We start from the raw sequence: 18,483 nt of genomic DNA on the forward strand, positions 1-18,483 counted from the left end.
ATGTTAAAAGTTTGTCTCCCCCTCCCCTTTGGGTTGTGAGCCCCCCTGAGTCCCCCCAGGGAAAAGGGTGGCATACAAATACAAATAAACTAAACTAAACTAAACTAAACTGAGTCAACCTTGAGCCTAGTAGGATTTGAACAGCTGAACTGCAGTCAGCTGAAGTAGCCTGCAGTGCTGCATTTAACCACTGCACCACCTCGGCTCTTAAAAGGGGCATGGAGGGCCACATCTGGTCCCTTTATGTCCTTAACTTTGCCAGAATAGCTGCCCTGTCCCTCCCCATTTCAATCCTATTAAGCTTTATGCACTTTTGTGACCATCAAGAATCAACCTGGGGACCTAAACCTTGCAGGAGCTCTGAATGCTTAATTTCACCTCTTTGAAACACACAAAATCCTAAATCCCTTTCCACAAGAGGACCAGGTCCTGCTTACCTTTTGGAGCACAGCCATTGACACGCTACACAAAATTGGTGTGGGCAAAATTGTATGTTTCTGATCTAAGCCAGGATTGTTAGTGCTGGCTGGTGAATCTTTCCAAGTATTAAATTCTTTCCCTGCCTGTGTGTGGAGATGCCCAGGATTGAATGCTAGATGTTGGGCCGGTCAATCTTATTTGATGCACAAGGGATGTTCACTATCTCTGGGATGGGTTGCAGCTGCCTGGTAGACCTTTACAAACTTGGCAACTTTTAAGATGTGTGGACCTCAACTCCCAGAATTCCCCAGCCAGCCTAACTTTACACTGCCCTCCGTCAACCCGATTTTGATTATTAGCACTTCAAAATCTGCTGCTTTCCCAAGGTGTTCACAAAGGTCTCTTTAAATTTGCATTCAAAACTTCAAACTCTTTTAAACAAAGCCCTTTTGCAGTTTCTTTGAAAACAACAGTCTGTGACAACACCTTGAAAACATAATACCAGTTTTATAGATTTCATCCCACTGAATCAGACAAGTGAAAGATTACTTTGAAAAAGGAAGCTATGGATTACTGGGGAGGGGGGGGGGGAGAATGGAAGAGAGTTTAAAGACAAATTAAATATATGATGGTGCAAGCTGTGATGGTAGGCAGCAGCCATTCTAAACTTAATTGTTGAATAGGCAGATACTGAATTAAGTTGATTAATACCCATACTTCGATAAGTAGTCTTAATGTAATTTTAATTCAGGTGATGTATGTAAACCTTTTTTTAAATCCTATCCTTTGCTTTCTCTTCTTACTGATGCAGTTTTTGCTCTGTTGACACTTTACCCCCAGAACAGCGATCATCATTTGAATGATGTATGAGTGGAATTGTGACAACAGTGGAACCTAAAGATTGTACATATTATTGCAGTTTTGATGGATCACAATTCACTTGACTCAGAAGTACAACATCTGGGTCAATGGTCAAACTCAGTGATAAAAAGTAAATGTCTGCATTCCCCAAACACAATCTAACCAAAAGTTGTACATCTGTGCCTTTTCCTGTCTAAATGACTTCACAAGGAATTATTTTTATGTGTTTGTATCCTGCCTTTATTATTTTTACTAATGACTCAAGGTGGTCAACATACCAAACACATCCTCCTCCTCCTCCTATTTTCCCCACAACATCCCTGTCAGGTGGGTTGGGCTGAGCGAGTGACCCAGTCACCCAGCTGGCTTTCATGGCTAAGGCAGGACTTGAACTCACAATCTCCTGCTCCCTTAGCCTGATACTTTAAAACGCTACCAGAGCAAACTAATCTTGCAAGCCAACAAGACTGGCCTTTCCTGGCTCCGGATCCTAGATGTTGGTTTGGCCAGGCTGTCTCCCAAATGTCCACCCCACCCCAAACCATCCAGATTCTACTCATCTGCACTGTTTCCTGTAAGTCTCAAAAGAAAGTCAGCTCCACAGATCTGAACTAGATGGAAATATGAAATCTGAGACCCACGTCTCAGTTCGAACACAATTTCCCATAGGGACCAAGTGGCATATAGACTAGATTGCTTTCAACTCCTTCCAAATCCTCTCACGTCCGTCCCAGGGAAACACAATTCCATTCCTTTGGAACTATTCTTTGATGAAGGGAAACAGAAAGGTGGCTTAACCTGATGCTGTAATAACATCTGTCAACCTAATTACCAAGAGGAGTTGCATTTCTCAAAGCGAAGCCGGTCAGAAACCATGCTGAGTGTATTCATATACCAAGTTCTGCTCCCAGAAAAGGTGGCAAGAAGGACTGTGCTATTCCAAGGAGGGGAAATAATTTGCCTGAGGAAACGAAATCATCTTTCCAGATATATGTAGTCCTCAGCTAACAACAGTTCATTTAGCATCCATTCAAAGTTACAAATGGCCCTGAAAAAAGCGTGACCCGTCAAAACCGCGGTCCACAAAAGCGCGCTCGACGAAAGCGCGCATTTGACGTCATCACAGCGCGACGAAAAAAATTAAAAATTGAAATAAAAATAAAATTAAAGCAAGCCGATTCACATAAAGGTAAGGGTTAGGTTTAGGGTTAGGTTTAGGGTTAGGTTAAGGGTTAGGGTTAGGTTTAGAGCGTTAGGGTTACGTTTAGCGTTAGGTTAAGGGTTAGCGTTAGGTTTAGCGTTAGGTTAAGGGTTAGGATTAGGGTTAGGTTTGGGGGGGTTAGGGTAAGGTTTTCGCTTTATTTTTACATTTATCGATCACAGCGTGATGTTTTCGTCGCGCTGTGATAACGTCACGTACGCGCTTTCGTCGAGCGCGATTTTGTCGTCCGCGGTTTTGTGGTGGAACCGAAAAAAGTGATTTATGAGAGTTTTTCAAGCCTAGGACTGTTGCAGCATTCCCAGATGCTTCATATTTATGACGGTTGCAGTGTCCCGGGGTCCTGTGATCAGCTTTTGCGACCTTCTGACAAGGAAAGTCAATGGGGAAGCCAGATCCATTTAACCACCGTGTTACTAACTTAACAAATGCACTGATTCACTTAACAACGGTGGCAAGGAAAGTCGTAAAACGGGGGGAAACACACTTAACAAATGTTTCAGTTAGCAGCCTAAATTTTGGGCTCAATTGTGATCGAAATTTGAGGAAGGTCTGGAATTCTCTGCAGGAGAAACCTCTTGGCATAAGATTTCTCTCTGCCATTAAAACATCACCCCGGAGAGAAAAGGGGCTTGCAATTCTAACCCAGATACGCTAATGGAAAGAATAGATTTGGAATGCAAAAAAGGGGGAAAAAAATGAAAGGGGAAGGGAGGGAAGGTACAAATATGAATGGCAACAGCTGTCCTGTCCCTGGGTGATGAATGGGGCCAGACTGATTTTTGCCCTTGCTCTGATTCTCCAGAAAACAGAGAGTGCAGCCTCACAGTGGCCTCTTGGCATTTATCATCTGCCTGAGGGGAGAAGAGTGCCCCCCATACCAGATTTCCTATTTGTTTTGGGAGGGGAGGAGTATTCTGTTATGTGAGCCTCTACTCTACTAGTAGTTGGAAGCAGCAGTGCCGAAGCACAGGTTTTGACCACCCCTGTGAGAATTACAGCCCAAATCCTTCTAACTTACCGCCAATAAAAACAGCTTCAGCGTTGCTTTCCTAGAGGAAATCTAATAGCTACTGAATAAACAGTTTCTCCATTTCGGTGCCGAAGGCAGACAAAGAACTTTTTTGAAACCTGAAGAAACTAAACTCTCAAGGAATTTTTCTCGGTCTAATCCAGCAACTGGAATAATCACCTTTTTTGTTTCCTGGATGTGGTCAAAAGCAGAGAGGGTATATATACGTATATTCCCCCCCCCCTTTTCTTTTCTTTCTTTCCTTTCTCAAAAGCAGAGAGTGACTTTTCCTATATATTCCTCTTTGAAACAATTAATATTTATTTTTATTATTTATTTCAAAAGTATATATTCCCCTCCCTTTGAAACAAGTGTGTTTCTTATTTACTTATTTACTTACCTCTGTTGATGCAACCTAGGACTGCATCAAATATTTGGCCTTTTTCAGTGATGAAATTCAAAATTTTTTTTACTATTGGTTCTGTGGGTGTGGCTTGGTGGACGTGGCAAGGGAAAGATACTGCAAAATCTCCATTCAAACCCACACTCTGGGGCCAGCCAGAGGTGGTATTTACCGGTTCTCCAAACTACTCAAAATTTCCGCTACCGTTTCTCCAGAACCTGTCAGAACCTGCTGAATTTCACCCCTGGCCTTTTTAGTAAAATCCTTGTTTTGGTGAAGCAGGGATGACCCATCTGAGGCCTCCTGGATATTTTGAACTACCACACAAATCCCACAATCCCATTCTGGGTGGAACTGATAGGAGCTGAAGTTCAGAACATCCAAAGGGCAACATATAGCCTAGCTCTAATAAATAGTTATATGGTATCCAAACAACACCCATAACCTGGGTCCAGATTCCTACTTTACTATGATTTTCACTGGAATCTAATGGATCCACCACTCTAGCTCACTGAGTTCTAAAAATATAGCAGGGGATGGGATCTCCACAGAACTATTACTTCTAATTCACTAGCTTGTTGCTCTCAATATATCAAAGAAATGTATCACTCTACAGCTTCAAGAACAATACTGCTTTGAAAACCCAATATTTCTAGTCATAATAGAGCTAGCAGGTACTTTGGAGGTCTTCTAGTCCAACCCCCTAGTTCATACAGGAGACCCCGTACCATTTCAGACAAGTGGTTGTCCAGTTTCTTCTTAAAAACCTCCAGTGATGCCACAACTTCTGAAGGCCAGCCCTTCCGCCGGTTAATTGTTCTGTTGGAAGTTTCTCCTCAATTCCAGGGTGCTTGTCTCCTTGATTAGTTTCCATCTGTTGTTTCTTGTCCTGTTCTCTGGTGTTTTGGAAAATAAGTTGACCCCCTCTTCTTTGTGACAGCCCCTCAAATACTGGAATACTGCTATCATGCCACCACTTCTCCTTTTTATAGATTAGCCATACCCAGTTCCTGCAACGGTATTTTGTATATTTAATCTCCAGGTCTTTCATAATCTTAGTTGCTGTTCCCCAAAGTCTCAACATCTTTTTTTGCAATGTGGTGACCAGAACTGCATGTAGGTGTGGTCTTACAAAGGTTTTATAGAGTGGAATTAATACTTCATGTGATTTTGACTTTTTGCCTCGATTTATAAGATACTTGAAGAATACCTTCATGGATTTTAGCTTTCCAGTTATTTCACTCCATTTAGGACAGCTATGGTAAAGCAAATTCCCTAATATATCAGTTTGGGATGTTAAAAGTATTTATCATTGATAAAACAATTTCTTATCAATGGATACGTGCTCCATACATAGTGAACAACAAACACTTAAAAAAAACAATAACCTGAAATTCAATTTTCTGGCATTCTTCCACTTTCTGAAGCAGAAATAGAGTTGAGAATAATAAACCCTGCATTCTTGCTCTTTGAGAATGAACCAATGATGCCACCTACAGTCTCATTCTGGTTTCCCATAATTTCTATAGACATGCACACAAGAACCCACCACCCAAGAATACAAGTTCACATGTTCTCCTTTGAAATTTGGAGAAGATGGGAAAGTATTGCCTATCAATCTACAGTTCCTACGGATGATTGTTTTGTGCAAGAAGCTGCAAACAATGAAAGAACTCTGAACCCAGCAGTGTGATTCCTTGAGAGATTGTAGAGGCAGTCCTTGACTTAAAACCATTCATTTAGCAACTGTTTGAAATTACAACAGCCCTGAAAGAAGTGGAGTAGAATAATAGAATTGGAAGGGATTCTTGAAGATCTCCTAGTCCAACCCCCTGCTCAGACAGGAAATGCTATCCCACTTCAGAAAACTAGTTGTCCAATCTCTTCTTTAAAACTTCCAGTGTTGGAGCATTCACAATTTCTGGAGGCAAGGCATTCCACTGACTAATTGTTCTGTCAGGAAATTTCTCTTTAGTTCTAGATTGCTTCTCTCCATTATTAGTTTCCATCCATTGCTTTTTGCCCTGCCTTTAGATGCTTTGGAGAATAGCTTGACCTCTTTTTTGTGGCAACCACTGAAATATTGGAACACTGTTATCATGTCACCTCTAGTTCTTCTTTTCATTAAACTAGCTATGTCCAGTTCCTGCAACCATGCATCGTATGTTTTAGCTTCCAGTCCCCTAATCATCTTGGTTGGTCTTCTCTGCACTTTTTCTAGAGTCTCAACATCTTTTTAAGATGACCACTGGTCCTCACACTCACAACTGTCTCTATAGTCATGTGATCAACATTTGGGGGCTTGGCAAATAGTATTATTTATGATGGCTGAAGTGTCCTGGAATCATGTGATCATCATTTGCGATCTTCCCAGCCAGCTTCCAAAAAGCAGAGTCAATGGGGGAAGCTGGGTTCACTTAACAACCACATGGTTTACTTAACAACTGCAGTAATTTGGTTAATGGTAGTAAAAAAAGGTAGTAAAACTGAATGCCACTCATTTAACCACTTCCTTGCTTAACAGTGGAAATTCTGAGCCCAATTGTGTCGTAAGTCAAGGACTACCTGTACGAATGTAATGGAGTCTGCTCATTCCATTTGTAACCCGAGGATTTGTGGGAGTGAATCTCGTACCTTGAATGAGATCACTCCCTCCTTTTGCCCACGCATTCACTAATCAAATGTGAGGCTTGTAAAGTGCACGAGGTATTTCAGGGTGGGGAAAAAGATGTGTCTTATACTCCAAAAAATGTTACCTTGTGAAGATCTAGCAAGCCGTCTCCTCTCCAGCCTCTTAGCTTTGTGCCCCCTCCAATCAGTGGTGAGTTTCAAAATTTTTTAGAACCTCTTCGGTAGGTGTGGCCTGCTTTATGGACCTAACTTGCCGGCCATGTGACCGAGTGGGAGTGGCTTGCCAGCCACGTGACTAGGAGGGCATGGCCAACTTGTAAAATGTGGTGAAACTCACTTAACAACGCTCTTGCTTAGCAACCAAAATGTTGGCTCAGAAACTCTGGCCATTGAAGCACGCAAGTCTTAAAGCTGACAAGTTACAAGACCGTCGCACCCCTAACCCTTTAGAAAAAAACCCTCAGGGATGTTCAAACTTGACAGCTTTAAGACTTTAAGGTTTAGATAGGACTCTTGGAGGTGGGCAGGGCAATTGGTGAGCTAGCCAATCAGTGAGCGGTGGGCAGGGCAAGCCTGGTGCGGACAGGCAGGGGGAGGGAGCTGGAACCAGTTCTAAGCGGCATGGTAGATTTGTGGAACCTCTTCTATAGAAGAGGTTAGAACTGGCAGGAACCCACCCCTGCCTCCAATGCTCCGTTTAGGCGTCTGCTTTGCCTGGCATGTTGCTGGCTGAAATGGAGCTTCTGAAAGGTGGATCCACCCACCCACCCCCCGAAGCTCAATTTTGGCCTGCAATGGGCTGGGGGAGGCCCGCAGAGGCCCGAACGGAATGGCAGATCCGCCCCTCAGAAGCTCCATTTTGGCTGGCAACATTCATAAGGGTGAACAACTGCTGGCGTGCTGCAAGATTCGTAGTTTTGGAAGTTGTTTGCAAATGCCAGCGGGCGCTTATCGCATAACTTTGAATGTTTGCTAAGGGAATGCTCGTAACCCAGGGATTACCTGTATTTCGTTCTGAACTAAAAACCTGTAGGGCAGATGGATGCAATATTTGTGGGCTCTGAGCTGCAAAAAGCTTTGTTAAAGTGAACCTGGTTTCCCCGTTGATTTTGTTTGCTAGAAGGCCGCAATAGGGGATCACATAACTCCGCGACACTGCAGCGGAGTCAGTTGTCAAGCATCCGAATGTAAACCACATAATACAGGGATGCTGCAATGGTCCCACATGTAAAAAATGGACCTAAGTCATTTTTTTCCCAGTGCAGTTGTAACTTTGAACGGTCACTAAATGAACTGTTACAAGTTGAAACTACCTGTATATGTGTTGTGGCCAGCAGCACTTTTGGGGATGGACAGTGAAGTTAAGGAGCAGAGGCAAAGTTTAACGTACCCTATTGCCCCTCTGCTATTTCTCATTGAACATGTTTGGGGACCAGCTCAGTCTTAGGGGTGTGACCTCTGTTAGGAATATAATCTAATGGTTGGGTTGGCAATATATAAATCATATAGCAATGTGCTACCTGTTTCTTTAAATCATGCTGTAAAATGTGATTGGTTGCTGTTTTCCTCAATTGGCCATAAGAGGGAGCCAGAATGACTGTTAGCTCTCTGTTAGATACTGGGCTGATCTGATCTGAGTATTTTGGAAGTTGGCTGTTAGAAAGTGCCGTGAACTGTTGTAAGTTTCGCAACTGCTAGCAAACTTTGAGTACCGGACTGTTTGTATGATTATGGACTATGTTATTTGGATTATCCCTTAACTGAAAGACATCGATGACTGACTGTCTTATCCGTGTATGACTTGGACTGTTTGATGGATTCTGATACCTCAATTTCCACGAAAGTAAAAGCCTACTTAAACTGAAGTGTCTCTGTATGCTGGTTTGGGTGTTCTCCAACACAATTCTCACAACGCTTCTCTGAACGCACTCGGTCTTCAAGGATGCTTGCAATCCATGTTTTGCACTTGTCTTAAGAAGCACCAAGGCACCTGAAGATCCATCACTGACTTCTTCTTGGCATTCTTCTAAAGTGCCATCTGCTTGCCCACCTTCTCCACGCCAATCTAGCTTGGTGCTGTCCCTATAAGCGACAGACACTCCTCCCTTAGTCTAGTAATAGACTTTCTGAACAAATACACTCTTCTCACCAGACACCAAAATGAAAGTCCTGGATGTGGCAATAAAAACCCAACAAGATGCATATGGTTCTCTACTCAAACATCCACACCACCACAGGACAGAAAAAGGAAAAATATATATCTTTAATAGCTTAGTAAGCAGCATAGTATCTTGATTCACAACTAGTGTTATTCTTAAGACAAAGGACTGTGGAGCTCAGGGACTGGGATAGGTCAGTTTGGACTGCGTTTAGCGTTGCACCTGTGCTGTAAAAGACTAGCTAGCAGGATGTTCTGTACCTTGCAGTTATATATTAAAACCAGACAACCCTGATGGGTCACCATTTCAGAAATATTTCCTTACTTAAAACACAGAAATAGCATGACCATCAGCAGGCAAAATAATAGGAGGAGTGGGAGTGATATCCGACTTCTTGCTGGCTTCCCCATTGACTTTATTTGTAAGGTCCTAGATTTTGGATGCATTCCATAAGGTAGCCTGTTTGAGGTACGTCAATTCAAAATCTGTTGCCCTATGAATGCAACGTTTTGACCCTTTGAAGTTTACAAACAATCAAATCAGACATGATAGCTTTAGTAGATATAGATGGGAGTCAAAGATGTGAACAATCAAGTGACTCCCAAAATTAAAAATAAAGGAAACTGGCTTTTTACCTGGATAAGGAATCTCACCTGATAATGCATTCTATGATTGCTACTGGGTGTTGAAAACGCCAAGTAGAATTCAGACCCATAATCTGCTACCCTTTTATTTGGGGGGTGCTGGGGTTAAATCTGGAGCTTTCTATGAGCCAAGCATGTGTTTTATAATCGCAATGGACTCAAAGATACACCATTAAATTATTCCAGAGATGCACAAAGCTAGAAGCCTTTTGCTACAAAGGAAAAAGGAGAGGACAATTAAAAAAATAATAATACATATTTCTGCCAAGATCACTTAAAGCATGAGGCCAGGCTTTCAAGTAGATTGTCAATATGTGAGTTACAAAACAGATTCCACGGTAAACATTTTCACCAACTGGGGTTTGCAGAAGGAAGGATGACTATTCCGATGGATCTTTAGCAATGCATTCTGTTTCAATAAGATTTTAGTCAAGGTGTACTTTTTAAAGATGGGGGAAAATATATACACAGTGAGAGATACAGCCCAACATCATTTACTAACACCCCAGACATCAAACCTGGAAAGACAGAGCTTTGCATTAAAATGCAGAAATTCCGAAGTTTGCCCTGGAAAACCATTATTTGCATATGTGCCATTTCCAATCTTGCAATGCCACCAGTCTCATCTCGTGTGCGTGCGCACGCACAGGTGAGCAAATCATGGCTGGCTGCAAGATCTTGCTTGGCCTTCGGTTAGGCAGACGCTGAAAGCTGCACTGCCTTTCCTATGGAATGATGATAACGAGGGGGAGCCACCCCCCCATTTGCCACGTGAGGTAGATCAGCCCCATTTCTCCTATAGGGATCAGGCACAGCACGGTTAAGAAATCACCCTGCACACTGGGGGCACAGCCGGCAGGTTTCTTGGCTTTCACAAGCAGAGCCATCCTGCTTCCTCTATCAGAATCATTCCAAACTTGACTTGGTTCAGATAAAGGAAAGAAACCCCAAGGCTATAGATTACAGAGCAAATGGTACAGCAAAGCTAGTCGGCAGTGGTAATAAGTCAAGAGAACAATTTCAGAAGCAAACTCTTCCAAATCTCAGATCCAGGGGTAGGTTTGATGTTCACTGGGATCCCTATCTATCCTTCCCCCCGTGGGCTACTTAGCAAACCACCCAATTTGAGCATATTTTCTGAAATGCCACAGAAAAGATTAAAGATAGCAAAGATGTGTCGGTTCGAATGAAGCACAGAAGTTGAGCCATAAAAGCTTTTGAGAGCGGGAGGGTGGAGAATAACCTTTCCCTAAGGCAACCTTGCTTCAAGGGGAAGCAAACCAGAAACATGCCTCTGATTAGAAATTCATCATGGCCACTCCTGGAAATGGTGTCCTGCCCAGAACAAGTCCAGTTTAAGTCAAATGGTTATCCAGTGTAGCTATTTAAAGTCACGGCAGTTAAAGTACTGAAGTCAATCACAGGGGCCGCTGTTCCCCCCCCCCCCCCCTATAAATGCAACCTCAATGGATGTAGAAGAATAAAGGTACAGGTGCTGAAGTCCCTGTCACACCTGCCAATTACCTGCTAGTGCTACTCTGCCATCCGCAAAAAGAAGAGTCAAGTGCCTGGGAATCCAAGGAGATTCCCTCCAACAGAGGGAATCCCTTGAGCCTCTGCTATTAGTTCTCCTTCAGAGTCAAATTCTCCAATCTGTCTTTGACCTCCTTCTGGGTTTTGTCGCTAACAGATTTGTTGGGGTAGCTGCGCTCTCCGAAGATGGTGCTTCCAATTCTGACGTTGGTAGATCCCACTTCAATCTGTGCAGAGTTAAAGGTGAGAGAAAGAACCACTGTTAGGAGTGTGACATGAACTGAAGGAACCTCCTTCGCCTTTAGTTAGGAATCTGGAGCAAGAATGGAGATCTCCAATCTTGGCAACTCAGAATTCTGGGTTCTGAAGCATACCTATCCTTGGCTAGGGTGGAGAAACACTGGTTTTAGACAATTGGTGGAATGGAGCTGAGACAACCTGCCTCGCAGGCCCCACTGATCAAATGGCAATAGTAGAAAACATCTATTCCAATCAAAATGAATGAATCAAAAGTCCGAATCCCCATACAAGCTGATTTATAGGAGTACATCTGGTGCATCTGGCCAGTACTGTCTAGCACAGGGGTCCTCAAACTTTTTAAACAGGGGGACAATTCACAGTCCCTCAGACTGTTGGGAGGCCCGGACTGGGTGGGTGGGTGTGGCTAGGTCGGCATGTGACTGGGTGGGCGTGGCCAATTAGCAGTCCATTATACCAGTGTTTCTCAACGTTGGCAACTTGAAGATGTCCGGACTTCAACTCCCAGAATTCCCCAGCCAGCATTTGCTGGCTGGGGAATTCTGGGAGTTGAAGTCCGGACATCTTCAAGTTGCCAACGTTGAGAAACACTGCATTATACAATGCAGACAAAATAAACTTTGTTTTGCTCCTGGGGGTGTTTTATTTGCTTTTGTTTGCATGTTGCTCTTTTGGTTGCCTTTTCTTTTTACTAGATCGTCCCCCCCCCCCCCCAGTTGCTTAGGAGTCTAGTGGTCCACTTCAGGAAACTTAGTTTTGCAACCCCAAGGAGCTTAGAATCAACAAGACTCTCTCTTTCTCCGTCTCTCTCTCTCTCTCTCTCTCTCTGTTTGTCTCTTGTCCTCTCATTCTTTGTGTCTTGTCTCTTTTTCCCTCCCTCCCTCTCTCTGTCTCTCTGTCTCTCTCTGTCTATCTTCTGGAGATGGGGGAGGTCAAAAATGGGGCTTGTGAACCAGAGGAGGCCTCTGTGCACCTTGTTTTTGGCCTGCAGAGTGGTACTGGAGGCAGGGGACAAGGGGCCCATTTTTGATCTCCTAGGGTGTCCATGCACCCCGTCTTTCACCTCCCCCGCCTCCAGAAGCACTCTGCAGGCCAAAAATGTTGGCCTTATCTTCCAGTTCCAGCCCGCTGTGCTCTCAAAGTTAGGTCCTGTGCTCCGCCAAAGGGTGGGGAGCCGGCGGGTGGGTGGGGAAAGCTTCGTGGTCTTGCGCGGGCCGGATTAATGGCTTTGGCGGGCTGTATGTGGCCAGTGGGCTGTAGTTTGAGGAACCCTGGTCTAGCAGTTATCCATTATAATCTCAGAACTTAAGGACTTCTACCTAGTCCTTCTAATAGGATATGCCTATTAGTCTTCTGAATATGGAGCTGTGCTGTCATTGAACTATAGGTCCCTGTAGTCTATCCTGATGGACAAGCCATAGTGAAATCCACCATAATTTATGTTCTGTGGTAAATTACATGCTTTGCATCCCACCCCCCAAAAAAACATCCAAGATCAGATGGTAAGAGTTCTGAATGAAAGGTTCTACCGGATGATGCTTAGCTTTTCGCTGAACAAATCCAAAGAGAAAGAACTTGCCTACTTTCTAGATCAACTGGTGCACTATTTAACTGTTCCTTAGATAATAATGGAATAGATGGACCATTCCACTCAGCTGGAAATAAGTCCATTAATTTACAGATTATTTATTTATTTATTTATTTATTTATTAGACTTATATACCGCTTCATAGGACTTTCAGCCCTTTCTAAGCGGTTACAAATTTTTTTAGCAAATTGAGTCAGCAACTTGCCCCCACAGCCTGTGGTCCTCATTTCACCCACCTCGGAAGGATGGAAGGCTGAGTCGACCTTGAGCCGGTGAGATTTGAACCGCTGAACTGCAGATCACAGTCAGCTGAAGTGGCCTGCAGTACTGCACCCTAACCACTGCGCCACCTTGGCTCTTAGTAGGGTATTAGGTTAGGAAAGATTATCTAGACCCTTCCGTAGCTTTCTTCAATGGGAAAGAGGACAATATCAAAAGGCTTCTGATAATCTTTGGCGAAAGGACAAACAAACTTACTGCATGTTGAAAATCTGTAGACATCCCCATGCTCAGCTCAACCTTTTCAATTGGGATATTGAGATTTTCACACAGTTCTTGACGCAGAGATATTAACAACTGGAGAGGGGGGAGGGGTGGGAAAAGAACATAGCTCAATCATTTCCTTGAAAGCCAAGATTTGCCTACCAGTATTATCTCTCAAAAGTTCACCCACCTGGAAGTCGGGATTGGGACCCTTACTGAGATCATGCCCAAAGCTTCCAATGGTCATCAAACCAACAAATTCCAGATTGGGACACTTCTGAAGGATGTGTTCTGCTGTTGTGATTAGTTCCCCTGGCGGAAGCCCGTGCTTACCTATAAAAGAGAACATTATCAATGCACTTGCTGTGGATGGAGTTCTTTGCAGGAAGACACCCCCAGCAAGATGCATTCACAATTATGGCAAGAGAGACTAATGAAATCACCACTGACATATTATTTCTCCATACTCACGGAGAATGAGTTTGGGGTCACTTAACCAGCTCAACACAACTGGTGCGGTATCTTTACAAGGAAGCCCATAAGTAAAGTTGTTGAGGTGTAGGCTTTCCAAGTGATTTGAAAGGTTCTGTGCATGCACACCTGTAGGCCCATGCCTTTTACATATATCCTACCTGCAAAGTATAGATGTCACTTCTCTTCAGCCACTGAATGTGTACATTGGAAGGTCTCATAAATGAGCTTCTTGACTTTGTAGTCAAGCAGACGAACCAGCCAAAACTTTATCATGACTCAGTCATGTTCATGTGTGGAAGAAGAACACCTGGTCTACTTACTCGTTTCTCCACTGGTGTTTACTTGCACCATGATCTTTAGCTTTTCAGAAGAGTTCTTTTTTTGCCAAATACTGTTCACCTTATCTGCCAGTTTAATGGAATCCACTGTTTCCAGCATAAATAGGTTTGGCACCACTAAAACAAATGAAAAAGGGTCTTAGCAAATATCATTTGTGACATACACTAGACCAGCAATGGAGAACCTTTTTTGGCTCACGTGCCATAAGGGGGGGGGGAGCGCAGTGCAGGGGGGGGTGTCGTGCACTGCTGTGCCGCACCCATAATGCAACGCGTGACACCCCCCCAGTGCATATGCGCGCATGAGGCACTCCCCCCCCCATTTTTGCATGCTTTTTTCGAGAGAGAAAACAGCCTCCCCTGCCCTCCGGAAGGCTTAAACCGGCCCTTCGAGCAAACCGGAAATCCATTCTTGAACTTCTGGTTTGCCCACAGGGCCGTTTTTTTGCGCTCTGGAGGCTTCAGGAAGCTGCAGAAGTCTCAGGAGGGCCTCCCGGGGGTGGGGAGACTCTTTTTGCTCTCCCCAGGCTCCCATAAAGCCTCTGGAGCCTGGGGAGGGCGAAAAATGGCTTTATAAAAGGCTGAACCTCACGTGCCCTGACAAACGGCTCTGCATGCCACTTGTGGCACGCGTGCCATAGATTCGCCATCCCGGCACTAATGTTTCTCAACCATAGCAAATTTAAGGCATGTGAACTTCAACCTCCAAAATTCCACAGCGAGCCTTGCAGGCCCTGCTGAGAAACATACCTTATTATTTCTAAATTCAATAGTAAGTGGTTAATAAGTTATGAAAGTGGAAGAGGGTTTGTTTCTACTGATACTTAAAATACATTGAATTAGACTAATGTAGTTCAGTGAATTGGCTGTATGTTTGTTTAGGATTCTATGCATTTTCCCACTACCTGTTTTCTTGCATCAATTCTATGAGTCTCTTAGATACACCTTTCATATTAGTCATTTGTTAGCACCATTTACAAAAATAATTACAAAATAATTAAATACAATAAGGCATAGATTCCTAAGATAGGAAGTTTTGCAGAGAAGAGAGAGTGGACTGTTCGTTGCTCAATAGAATCTGATCACAAATATTTCCTATGCTTTATTTCATCCCACCATTCAGCTAACTAATTCATAGTCCCTTGATAGTGAAATGGGTGGTACATACATTTAGTAAAAAAATAAAATAAATACAAACCTCATAATCTGAAATTCCAAAGCAAAGTGAGACATTCATTTAAATTGAACATATCACATCAGGCCTTACCTTCTATAGTAAGTTTTTCCCCTACTGTCTCTTAAATCAGTATTAAAAATAAATATAATTACCGATTAGCTTGTTGACATTACTCTTCTGCAGATGGCCAATAAAATGCCATTTAATCTCCGGACAAGAAGAAAGAATCTAAGATCAAGACAACAAGGAATGTGATATTCTGGTTTGAAACCTAATGGCATTATTTTATATTTATCTATCAAAACTGCTATATAAAGATACACAGGATTAAAAGTCACAAAACAGTTGCAATTTCAAACAAAGGCACAAATATCAACCAATATCTTATATGTGTGTGTGTGTGCATGTGTATTGTTGTAGCTGTGTGATCATGTTTAACTTTACTTACTATTGTTAATAACCCCAACCAGATTCCAGAACAATCCAGATAAGAAAATTGTTTCAAATTACTAGGTCTCTCAAGGACAAAGAACCACCTTGTTAAGTTCTATGTCTTTTATTTAGACCTAGACTAAGTTCAAAATTTCAATAGGAGGAATCTTCCGCAGAACAAATTTATTCCAACAATGGTATGTTCTAGATTGATCAGAATACAGACCACTTGAAATTTTTATATAAAAAAATAACGTACTCCTACTTACTTTGGAATCTGATGCCTTTTCTAATAATTCTTGGACCTATGGAAAATAAAAACATCCAATTAAGGTTTCAAAGTTTACTTTCATTTATTTCATGCAGACTGTCATAATTGACAATGCAAAAAAAGAGTATTAGGAAAAGTAAATTACAGGCAAGAGAAGACACATCTGCCCAAATTATGCAAGGTGTCACCACCTGCTCATTTGTCCTGAATAAACAGTACTATCTTTGTACATATACATCCAACAGAAATGTGGTGCTCTATCCTATTTGCTTAAATAATTTTCTTTAATTTTCTTTGCTTCAGGAATGATTAGCCTGATTTCACATTAACTGACAAGTTCCAAAGTCAAAATAAACTTTTCCCTGTTACCTTCTGGGAGGAGGCTTCGTGTTATCTGAAGCAGAACATCTAGATTTAGTCACAGTTTTGTTCCATATATGAACATATATTCCATATGAATTCTCAAGTTTCCTCTTTCCGCCAAGTATTTGGGAGCAGGCAATTTCATTTTTAATGTGTGCCAGTGTGCTCACAGTAAAAAAAAGGCAAAAAAGGTTATCTTATCTCATCTCATCCCATCTTATAAATTAGCCTGGGCACCAGGAAGCTCATGTCTCATTCCTTCCTGTCTTTTAACATTAGATTAAGCCAAGGACTCACGTAGTTTTCTCCAAAGCTGCGCTGTCCTTGATTATAAGCCTCAATGACCATTTCTGGCGGTTTGGTTTTACTGACAGCCACTAAACGAGGTGGTATGGCAGGTAAGGTCTGCATTTGCAAAGACAAAAAAGAAGATGAGCAAATCTATACAGGCTTTCTGATAAGCTTGACAAGTGGAATATGGAAAGCAATCACTAAAGACTCTTCAACATATCAGGTAACAGCAAACAAAAGGAGGGAAATCTGGTTCACTTTCACATTTTGGATCACTCCTACGAGCTTTGTTCATTGGCAATGTTGTCCCTGGATTGAAGCAGACACAATCCAAAAGACATGGAGAGGACCAGATTGCATATTCCAGGAATATGGAAATTTATTTATTTATTAGCTTTATATAGCTACCCACCTCTGGCCGTACAATAAGCCACCTGTTAGTTTAAACAAGAGTTAGTAACAAATAATACAAATAAAATTAATACATGGGTGAACAGACCAGAGCCAATCTTACGGGCTCCCCTATCTCTAGGATTTCTCAAGCCTGCTGGATAAAAACAAGTTCTAAAGGATTTCCTATATTCGGTTTATCTAACCACAGTGATGAATAACATGTAAAAACAACAGCTTTATGGCACCTGAAAGAATGCATTAAAATCGAATGGACGGTCTCACAGACAAAAGGATTTTGCATCTTTAGGTGCCTCACTCCTTTCACTTGGAACAATACTGACCAAACACAATGGAATATGCATCTGATGAAGTAAACAACAGATCTCAAAAGCTTTTGCCTTTTAGTTCAATTTGTTAGTAGGAAAAGGGGCTTCCAGTCTCCCCAATTATTGGGGGAGTTAGGTTTGGGATTAAAAATTCAGGAGAAGCCCGGGAGCCCCTTTTCCTACTAGCAAATTGAACTAAAAGGCAAAAAAAAGCTTTTGAGAGCTGCTGTTCACTTCATCAGATGCATAGAACAGCTAGGCTGATATTTAAATTGAAATGAATGGGGGGAAAAGGCAGCAGAAGGCAAGTTTCTCCCATGACCTGATTTAAATCTGACATCAGCCTAGCCATTCTCCACACAGCTAATCATTTCATAATAATCCCTATAATCAACTTATTTTCATATTGTGTCTTTTACGCGTTCTGTTTTATTGTAAGCCGTGCAGGTAATGATAATGAATACATATTTTTTAAAAAAATTCACGTTGTGCATTTTATATATTTTGCGGTAAGCATGCAGCTAAGAATGACACATATTAGTTATTGGGTTCTTTTTAAAAAAATAGATTGTGCATTTTATCTATTGTATTCCAAGCTGCCCTGGCGCCCCGCAAAAGTCAGAGGAGGGGGATATAAATCGGATAAATAAATATATTTGCATGCCGTCCTTCTCCCCACACGCCCCGGCCGGGATGAAAGCAGTTGCGGCTACAAAAACAAAAAGCCTTTTGGATCAGATTTGCGGATCTCCTCCCACACAGGATTTGGATTTGAAGCAATTGGAAGGTTAAGAGCATCGCGGTTGATTCCGCCTTTCGCCGCCCGAGGAGCTCCATAGGCGCGGGGACTACGCCTCCCAGCCAGGGCGTCTTCTGAAGATTAGGGGAGTTGTAGTCCCCAAGCCTTGGAAGGCGCCCGTCGACGCTCTGCGGGGAGTCCCGCCGCTCCGGCCTCGGAAGAGCCAGAAGCACCCAATGCGAAGTCCGAGCGCAGGGCCGGTTCAGCGACGCCCATCCCGACCCAGAGGAGCGTGGGCCCAGGCGGGTCCTGCCCTCCTCCCCAATCCCGGGACATCACCTGGGGCCTCCGGGCCGCCGCCTGCTGCACTTGCTCCCGGACCGCCCGGAGCATCTGCGGCAGGCCTTCCCCGGCAGCCATGCCGGCTCTCCACATTCCTCGCCCGGCCTCCTCTTCCTCTGCGCACAA

The 18,483-nt window shown here is 43.0% G+C and overlaps 1 protein-coding gene across 1 annotated transcript; it reads right to left on the minus strand.

Annotated features, from left to right (window-relative positions):
• Positions 1-8,789: 8,789 nt before the first annotated feature.
• Positions 8,790-18,483, minus strand: PLPBP (pyridoxal phosphate binding protein). Its single transcript, XM_032229677.1, has 8 exons — positions 18,355-18,483; positions 16,564-16,671; positions 15,902-15,937; positions 15,353-15,428; positions 14,006-14,140; positions 13,402-13,544; positions 13,206-13,304; positions 8,790-11,109 (listed from the first exon to the last, which is right to left on the minus strand). Exons 1-8 carry the CDS (start codon positions 18,448-18,450, stop codon positions 10,972-10,974), a joined length of 831 nt encoding a protein of 276 aa, XP_032085568.1. The 5' UTR covers positions 18,451-18,483; the 3' UTR covers positions 8,790-10,971.

This window comes from Thamnophis elegans, chromosome 13 (genome assembly GCF_009769535.1).
Source record: "Thamnophis elegans isolate rThaEle1 chromosome 13, rThaEle1.pri, whole genome shotgun sequence".
NCBI classification, from domain to species: Eukaryota; Metazoa; Chordata; class Lepidosauria; order Squamata; family Colubridae; genus Thamnophis; species Thamnophis elegans.

Coding starts and splice junctions, on each gene's coding strand:
- PLPBP (XM_032229677.1), bottom strand. CDS start 18,450: ATGTGGAGAGCCGGCATGGCTGCCGGGGAAGGCCTGCCGCAGATGCTC. Junction 16,672..18,354: donor CGGCGGCCCGGAGGCCCCAG/GTGATGTCCCGG, acceptor TTGCAAATGCAG/ACCTTACCTGCCATACCACC. Junction 15,429..15,901: donor AAAAGGCATCAGATTCCAAA/GTAAGTAGGAGT, acceptor TCTTGATCTTAG/ATTCTTTCTTCTTGTCCGGA.